General features: G+C 40.2%; 1 protein-coding gene across 1 annotated transcript in view; it reads left to right on the forward strand.

Moving 5' to 3' along the window:
* The window catches only part of Nup155 (nucleoporin 155), a 52,689-nt gene extending 44,045 nt beyond the window's left edge, over positions 1-8,644 (forward strand). Inside the window, exons 31-35 of the mRNA XM_051150942.1 lie at positions 1,233-1,353; positions 2,219-2,329; positions 4,858-4,994; positions 7,147-7,253; positions 8,296-8,644. Coding sequence (XP_051006899.1) covers positions 1,233-1,353; positions 2,219-2,329; positions 4,858-4,994; positions 7,147-7,253; positions 8,296-8,434 — 615 coding nt within the window. The 3' untranslated portion in view covers positions 8,435-8,644. The remainder of the gene's footprint in view (positions 1-1,232; positions 1,354-2,218; positions 2,330-4,857; positions 4,995-7,146; positions 7,254-8,295) is intronic.
* Positions 8,645-9,492: the final 848 nt, after the last annotated feature.

A 9,492-nucleotide genomic window follows, 5' to 3' on the forward strand; every position in this document is an offset into this window, starting at 1 on the left:
ATCTTGGTGAGTCTGAAATTCTGAATGGAAATCAGTATCTATCATATCTCATTTATATAAACTGAAAACATCTATCTAGACCTAAAAACATCTTAACCCCTAAACAACTAAGCTTAATTGTAAAACTAAACTATCTGATCTTCAACCCCATGAGAAACTTGGGAAGGAATAAAATTAATCACCTGAGTATACAGAAAGTGCAAGTTAGCAGCTTCCAAAGTGAAAAAAAAGAAAAATGACAAATAGTTTGCTGCCTGAACAATCATATAAAACTCTCTGTAATGTTGGAGCATCATCTGCATCCTTCTGGCCCAGCATATCTGACAGACATATTTGTGAGACAGGAACTATTGAGGACTTCTTACCTTCTCTTGGCAGAGTTTGGCTGTCAACTCTGCCTGCATCCATTTTTAGGCAGAATTCTCTGTGTGGCCAAAATGAGTACATTTTGCCCGGTGGCTGGTTTGCCACATTTGAGGCCATCTCTCTAAGGAGGTTTTTTGATGCTTGCCTTGTTTGAATTTTGTTGTTCTTACTTGGTTTGGTTTTGGCTTTTTTATTTTTTTATTTTTATTTATTTCTTTTTTTATTTTTTTGAGACAAGGTGTAGCCCTGGCTGTCCTGGAGCTCACTCCATAGACCAGGCTGGCCTCGAATTCACAGAAATCCACCTGCCTCTGTTTCCTGAATCCTGGCGTTAACGGCAAGTGCCAACATCACCTGGAGTTTCCCTTGATCATTAACCTGGTTTAGAGGCAGCTAGTTCTAGGACACCAAACAGCATTCTCCTCTTAGCGAAGAAAAATAGCATGTGTATGCTGAATCCCATTGAGAATACCCTCAAATGGAGTCCCTGTCTCAATAGAAATTGCTAACACCAAAACTGAGCACCAGCAGGACATTGCTAGTGGAAAATTCCACACATGACTTTGTGATGAGTCACTATCAAAACACCTGGGGTTGTTACAAATTTTGTATAAAATTTCCCTCGGACTAAATGTATGAAGTGTATGTGAAACATGCAAATTTGACATTCAAACTTCAGTCTCCTTTTCAGTGTATCTTGTGTATGTGCACATATTTAAAACTGCTTGTTTCTAAGAATTTTGTATAACAGCTATTTAACTTGTATTATATTTTATATACTTCAGATAAGAGATATGATAATTTTTAGTTGACTATTAATCGCTAAACCTGCAGTTTAATGTTTAATTTGGGATTTCTTCCCACAGCTTTATGGGGAATTTGCTGACCCGTTTAAACTTGCAGAGTGTAAACTTGCAATCATTCATTGTGCTGGGTATTCAGATCCCATATTGGTACATACACTTTGGCAAGATATCATAGAGAAAGGTACGTGTTTGGTTTCAGGTACGTCACTGTAGATTTTTAATGATCCAGAAGAATACAAGCTTGGAGCAGTATGGATAGATAGATAGATAGGTAGGTAGGTAGATAGATAGATAGATAGATAGATATTATATCTAAGGCTCATAGAAATGGGCTGTATACCTCCTAGAAGGCATGTGGAGAACACATGCGTACAGTGGGAAGGTGACTGTACTGAGTGTGGTCCTGGTGAGTATTTGGGAGCATGCTCAGTGAAAATTCAGTTGGTATATACCACCTCATAATTATCTTAACACCTCCCTCAGGGTCTTATAACCAGTACTGTTGTGAGATATATATATCACACGCTCAGGGAAGCACAGAATCTGCTAATTAAATTAATGCAAATATCAGTCCTGAATTATTTTGAATCTTGAAGCAATTAAGTAGCCAATGTAAATATTTCACATTAAAAATAATTGTGATTTAATATAGGAGATGGAGAAATAGAAGGACCCAGAGGCTCATAGAAACCTAGGAGAAGAACATCATGATGGGTGGATCAGGGCTCAAACTACTGGGTCTTAGACCTAGGGGAAAGAATAGGTTGAAAGCGGGAGGAACAGGAGGATACAAGTGATAGGATAACAATGTAGTTGTAATCTGAATAAATTAAAAATTAAATTAAATTTAAAATGTGATTTAAGCTGTGCATGGTGGCACACTCCTTTAATCCCAGCACTGCAGAGGCTGGTGGGCCTCTGTAAGTTCGAGGCCAGCCTTGTCTACAAAACAAGTCCAGGGCCACCAGGGCTACAATGAGAAATCCTGTCCCGAAAAACCAAAATGGTGATAATGATTGTGATTTTTATTGACATGTCTCTTCCAGAACTGAATGATAGTGTAACGTTGAGCTCATCAGATCGGATGCATGCCCTTAGCCTCAAGCTTGTCCTCCTTGGCAAGATCTACGCTGGCACACCTCGTTTCTTTCCTTTGGGTAAGCAGCAACCTCGCTATCTTATCTCTGTTTAATGGTTTTTCTCCCTTGGAAAACTTCATTGGCCTATAGAGGGTTTTTTTGCTATTTGTCTATTTACTGTTTAGCAGTTTTAATTCTGACTCTCCAGAAATATTCCCTGAAGAATAACAGAATTTATTAATGAACAGTTGACTATGAAATTTTCTTTGAGCAGCTTTTCAGTTTCTGTATCATTTTTTGGAATTATGCTTTCTGATAAAGCAATATAGTTTAAGTGATAATACTGTTGGAAATCTAATGCAAGTATCAAATAAGACATAAAAATGCAGCCGGGCGTGGTGGTGCACACCTTTAATCCCAGCACTCGGAGGCAGAGGCAGGCGGATTGCTGTAAGTTCGAGGCCAGCCTGGTCTACAAAGTGAGTCCAGGACCGCCAAGGCCACACAGAGAAACCCTGTCTCGAAAAACAAAAGACAAAAGAAATAAAAATGCCTAATTAGTAATGCGAGATCATTACAGGTGTGTTTGTGAGAGAGAGGGGGAGGGTAAGTGTGAGTCCACAGTTTGGGTGTTTTTTGTTTTCTTTTTTCAGTGATACCTCTTGTCCATGGACGTTCACATTGGTTGTTTTCAAATTTCAAGTATCGTAAAGGTAGTTAATATTTGTAATAATATTATTGTTTTTTATTTTTCAAGACACAGTTTCTCTTTGTAGCCTTGGCTGTCCTGGACTTGCTTTGTAAATCAGGCTGGCCTTGAACTCTCAGAGATCCATCTGCCTCTGCCTTCCTGAGTGCTGGGATCACAGGTGTGCACCACCACACCCAGCTTAACGCCTGTTTATAATAGGACAGTAATGAATATTAAGAATGAGACTACAGTTAGAGCTTTCAAAATAAGTATGGAGCCAGGAGTTTTTGCATTTGCCTGTAATCTCAACAATCAGGACTGGACAGGATGTTGAAGCATTTAAAGTTCTCAGCTGGTTAGAGATCTGAGGCCAACTTCTATGTGGCTGTAAGTGGGCCCTGCCCCAAAAGCATCAAGTCAGTACATGAAGGATAGAGTATTAAAAATATATTTTAAATTGAAGTGTAATGGTTCTTTATGACAGGCTATTGAGTATATAGATTTTTAAAAGTAGAGATATTGAGCTGGAGAGATGGCTCAGGTTAAGAGCACTGCCTCCTCTTCCAAAGGTCCTGAGTTCAATTCCCAGCAACCACATGGTGACTCACAAACATCTGTAATAAGAGCTGGTGCCCTCTTCTGGTGTTCAGGCAAAACACTATACATAATAAATAAATAAACCTTTAAAAAAATCTTTGAAGTAGAAATATTATAATTATTATGTCCTCTTTAATATTTATTTTCTACATTTCTAGAATTGTTTTCTACATTTTTCATATTTCATTTCCTTTTAATATCTTTAAAAGTGTACATTTTAATGGTTTTAGCACAAATCTGTGCATGCATAACCTGACCCAATCTACCTTTAGGATATTTCCATTATCCCTGGCAGGAACCTGCACTCATTAGTTGTCACTTCCTAGCCTTCCTCCCCTCCAGCCCGAGGCAGCTGTTAGCTTTCTGCCTCCAACTGACATGCTATATTTTACTTTAATTTGTTTGAGGTTCTGCCTTTCGTTTTTGGTCCTGGTGATTACGCCTATGGCCTTCTACATACTAAGAACATGGCCCCAAAATGTTATGTGTGCATGCGGATAGGTGTAGGTGCTCATGCATGTTCATAAACATGAGTTTGGAGGTCAGGAGACTTTCCTAAGTATTCCTCTTTCTTTCCGTTATTTTTGGGGAAATAACGTACCCTGAAGAGTTCCTGGTTCCTGTTGGTCAGCAAGCCCCAGGAACCCATCTGACTGGCTCCCTAGTGCTGGAATTACAAGGTTATACTATTGGCATTTTTTTTTCATGATGTCAAACTTAAGTGTTGAAACTTTAAAGGCAACCATTTTCTCAAATGACCTATGTCACTGGCCCTCCAATATGTTTGAAATTCGCTTTCAGATAGCCACTAGAAGCTATTTATTTATTAATAAAACAATTGGACACTTTGCTGCATCAAGAGTCAAAAATTCAAATTTCTAAGGCTTCATAGCTGGCTTAGCAGAAAGAGCATTTGTTGCTCTTGCAGAGGACCTGAGTTCAGGTCCTAGCATCCAGATAGGGGCTTATAAACATCTGCGGCTCTAGGGGACGTGATACCCACTTCCAGCCTCCGCTGACACTAAGCATGCACGTGGTGTGCATACATACACTCAGGCAAAGCACTCATATACTTATGCAATAACAATGAATCTTTCAAAATCTGTTTTGTTTTGGTTTTTTTTGTTTGTTTGTTTTTCGAGACAGGGTCTCTCTGTGTAGCCTTGGCCATCCTGGACTCACTTTGTAGACCAGGCTGGCCTCGAACTCACAGCGATCCGCCTGCCTCTGCCTCCCAAGTGCTGGGATTAAAGGCGTGCGCCACCACGCCCGGCTTGAATCTTTTAAAATCTGAATTTCTGGCTTTCTTCTTTTCCAGATTTTATTGTGCAGTTCTTGGAGCAGCAAGTTTGCACTTTAAGCTGGGATGTGGGGTTTGTGATACAGACCATGGATGAAATCGGAGTGCCTTTACCAAGACTACTAGAAGTTTACGATCAGCTCTTCAAATCACGGGTAATGAAAACTAAATGACCTTCCCTACCTAATTCTTCCAATACAGAGTATGGTACTTTGTTGGCATGTTTATAGGCATCTTATCATTTAGGTAGACATTTTCCGTGGGTATGTGCTTCAACTGTCCAAGTAAAATAAATTATGGACACTTAACTGAGAGTTGCTTTGCTATACATCATGAGTAAAATGTTAATATTTTTATATTGGCAAATATAATTATCTGTATTTATTCTTGTCTTTATAGATAAATCAAAATAGGGACTGTTTGTGGGGATCAAATGATTGCACATGGTTTTCAAGTGTTCTACCACAAGACTACAGTTCTCAGCTTACTTGCTTTAAGCAAACAGAGTAATAGCGCACTTAGTCTTGTAACCTCATTTTTAAAAATGTTCTGTAGGGGAGAGGGATGCTCAACCAGTAAAGTGCCCATATAAAAACCAAGTGCAGTGGTGTATGTTCGTAATCCCAGGACTGGAGAGGCAGCGGCAGGTGCATTCTGGGGCCTCTTAGCTGAACATTCGATGAGGCCGCCTGTCTCAAATAAGAAAAAAATTGAGATGGACCCTTGCTGAGAAACATCTAGGTTGTCCTTTTCTCTGACCTCCATGTGTTTTCCTCTGCCCTTCCAGAGCCCCATATGTATTCTGTTGTTGTATGTGAGGTGTGTGTGTGTGTGTGTGTGTGTGTGTGTGTGTGTGTGTGTGTGTGTGTGTGTGTGTTGTGGGTCTCCTCTTTCCTGGGGAGTTGTTAGCCACCAGCCCACAAAGACAAAAGGAACAGAAGGCGAAGCACAGAGCTCAGAAGGCTGTGAGCATGACAGGAATGACCACTCTGGGAACCACTTCAGGGAGATAGTTCAGTTTTGTTTGGGGAGAACAAAGGCGTTTGGCAGCACACTGCTATCACGGGAAAAGGAACACAATAGCCATAGGTGCAGGGAGCTGTGGCAAAGGCCATATAGCAAATGTGATTAGGGGCTAAAGGCGCTCTCCAGATGGAATCAGGCAGAGAGCAGAAGGCCCTGCTGGGGAGAGGGGGTCCTCGGTCCAGCGCCAAGCTTAGAATGTCTGTCTAGACTGGGAGGGCTGCAACCTCAGGCAGCGGGGTCTTTCCAACAGTATGTATGTACCATAGTGGCTTCTGTCGGTGCCTTTCGGTTTCCTTAGACAGGGTCTTGCCGCATATAGTCTAGGCTGGGATCCTCCTGCATTAGCTTCCTCAGTGTACAGTGTAGCACATCTGCCTGGTAGCAGTCTTGTTCTCCAACGTATCTTCTGCCTTGTTCAATAATGGCTCAGCTGAGCCTTGTGTTTAGGCCATAATAGTGTCTCCATCTTACATTACTAAGAGACTAGGGTAGAAACATTAAACAGTATGAGCCAGTCGTGCGGGTAATAACAGATTAAAGTTCTATAGCTGCTAGTTTCTTTTACTCTAGGTTCAGACTGCATAAATTCAAAGGAAAGTGGGTCACACTATAGAAATACTGGTTTTTCTTTAATTTCACATTATATGGTCTAGTGGTAAGTCAGTTATTTTTTGTAAAAAGTATCATAATATGGTCTTTTTAAATTTTGTTAGTAATCTTGAGACAGAAGGACATTATCTAGCCATGGCTGTCCCAGAACTCACTATATAGACCTTGAACTCACAGAGATCTACCTGCCTCTGCCTCCTGAGTGCTGGGCTTACAGGTGTGCACTGCTAAATCCACCTCACAAATATGGTCTTTGTTTCACATACCAACTTAGCCACGCATGTAATTTAGTGCCTATATATCTGGAGTTAGTTTGGTTGGTTGGTTTTTTGTTTGTTTGTGGGTTTTGGATATTTAATATGGGGTTTCACTGTGTAGCTTTGGCTGGTCTAGAACTTGGAATGTGGACCAGACTGACCTGGAACTCAGATCTGCATTTCTGTCTCCAGAAGGCTGGGGTTAAGGACATGCATGCACTGCCTTATTTAGCTTCTAATGTTTTTGGTTTTGTTTTTTAAGTTTTTTTCTTGGACTCCAAAGATTTCTTTAACTGATATAAATAATTAGGAAAACTACACACACACACACACACACACACACTTGAGTTATAAGATAAACTGTGTTTGTGTATACATGCATACATAGATACATTATTTTTCTTTCTCTTGATAGGATCCATTCTGGAACCGAGTAAAAAGGCCATTGCACCTTTTGGATTGTATCCATGTACTATTAACAAGATATGTTGAGAATCCAAGCCAAGTTTTAAATTGTGAGAGGTAATTGTAAATTAAGTATTGTATTTAATTATTTCTGGTAAGTACCTGGGTAACAAGGTGAAAATGGATGTGGAATGCTCTAGAGACTTACGTACACTAGCCACAACTGTTTGAGTGGTCACCTAACCATTAGCGTGCATAAGAGATCAAATTTAGTGAAAATAATTTGTAGACTGTTGTATGTTCCCTCACTTTTTTATTTATGCTCTATTTGCAAGACATTTCAATTACATCTTTGTGGTGTGATTTCAAGGAAAGGGTTTTGGTTTTGGTTTTTTTGGTTTTTCGAGACATGGTTTCTCTATGTGTCCTTGGCTGTCCTCAGACTCACAGCCATCCACCTGCCTCTGCCTCCTGAGTGCTGGGATTAAAGGTGTGTGCCACTACTGCCCAGCTCAGAAAAAAGATGAAAGGATATAAATAATATTAACAGGAGTCATCCTTTTAGGCCCCCTCAGCTAACAGCCTTCAAATTGAGGGTGCTGATTATGAGGTAGCTGTCCTCACTAAGATTTCCTTTCTATTTTCAGGCACTTAGCATTTACTCAATTACCTAGTTCTTGCTTTTCAATGCAAGAACTATAAAAAAGCTCATCAAAACTTGGTCTGAAACAGCCCTTTGACGGGGATGGATTTAAGTATAGCTGGTTGAGGGTCTGAAGCAAGCACTGGCTCAGTGATTAAGAGCACTTCCTCAAGCCAGGCTTGGTGGCGCACGCCTTTAATCCCAGCACTCGGGAGGCAGAGGCAGGCGGATCACTGTGAATTCAAGGCCACTCTGGTCTACAAAGCGAGTCCAGGACGGCCAAGATAACATAGAGAAGCCCTGTCTTGAAAAAACAAAAACAAAAACAAAACAAAACAAAAAAGCACTTCCTCCTTCTGTAGAGGTTCTGAGTACACTTCCGAGCATACTGGGTGGCATGTCCACAGTGCAAATATACATGTGCTGGCATAGCACCCATACACAGAAAAATCAATTCATGAATCTGTATTTAACCAAGAAAAGTAAATGTGTGACCTGATGCCTTTCCCGTTACAGGAGACGATTTACAAACCTCTGCCTGGATGCTGTTTGTGGTTATCTGGTGGAACTCCAGTCAATGAGTTCTTCAGTAGCAGTACAGACCGTCACTGGGAATTTTAAATCTCTCCAAGCAAAGTTGGAACGGCTCCATTAACTACTGTGTATATCACTTGCTGGCATTGGGTCTGTAAAATAAAAGCTCAGCTGGGTTCAGAAATAAGGTGTTGTATATCCAAGAACTTTGGGAGAAATGTGTTTCTAACGAGTGAGAGTTATCTACAAATAGGACATTCGCCAGATGAATTCTTTTTTTATGACTAGTATGTTATTTTAAATTGATTAGTTGGGCTCAGTTATGTACCTCAGTGCTAGAATTTTTGTGTTGTATGTAAAATGCCCTGGATTCAATGCCTAGCACCACACACAAACAGATTGATTTGCAAAAAGCTGAAATAAGATTATGTATTATTTGTATTTCCATGTTTATCTAGGATGTTGGTATCAAAACTTCTAGGCTATGCCAGGTGTGGTGTCACATGCCTTTAAATTCAGCCCTTGGGGTGACAGTGGCAGGCAGATCTCTATCTAGAACTCATGGAAAATTCCAGACCAAGGGCTATATAATGAAACATTGTCTCAAAACAAAACCTTGTGGGCTGGGTCTGTTCTAATAGTGTTGGATTCTATTGTTATAGATGTTCTTATAGATGTCCTTAAATGTTCATTTTAAGTTAATTTCTAGGAACTTCCTGAACCACTAATTTTATCAGTTGCAACCTTTTAGGTTCTCTTTCCCTCTCACCATGAATCTGTATGTTAGATTTTATACATCCATTTTTATATGTGTGTGTGTGAAAGATATATATGTATGTTGTATATATACAGGATTGTTTGAACATGGGATAAATTTATAGCACTGTTGTGTGTACTTAAAACCTACATGACTAGCCAGCTGTGGTGATGCTTGCCTTTAATTGCAGCACTTGGGAGGAGAGGCAGGGCGAACTTGAGTTCAAGGTCAGCCTGGTGTACATATTGAGGTATCATTCAGCCACAGCTGGACAGTGACTGTTGTTTCCGTACAGCCCTCGTTCTCAAAGTGTATACTTCAAGCTAGTGACAGCAGCAGCGGCAGGGAATGTGTTACAAACTTAGTTCCTGGGTCTCCTATCACATCTACCAAATCTAAAACGTTGGCAAAAATGCCTCTGT

This window comes from Acomys russatus, chromosome 9, assembly GCF_903995435.1.
Source record: "Acomys russatus chromosome 9, mAcoRus1.1, whole genome shotgun sequence".
Taxonomy (NCBI): Eukaryota; Metazoa; Chordata; class Mammalia; order Rodentia; family Muridae; genus Acomys; species Acomys russatus.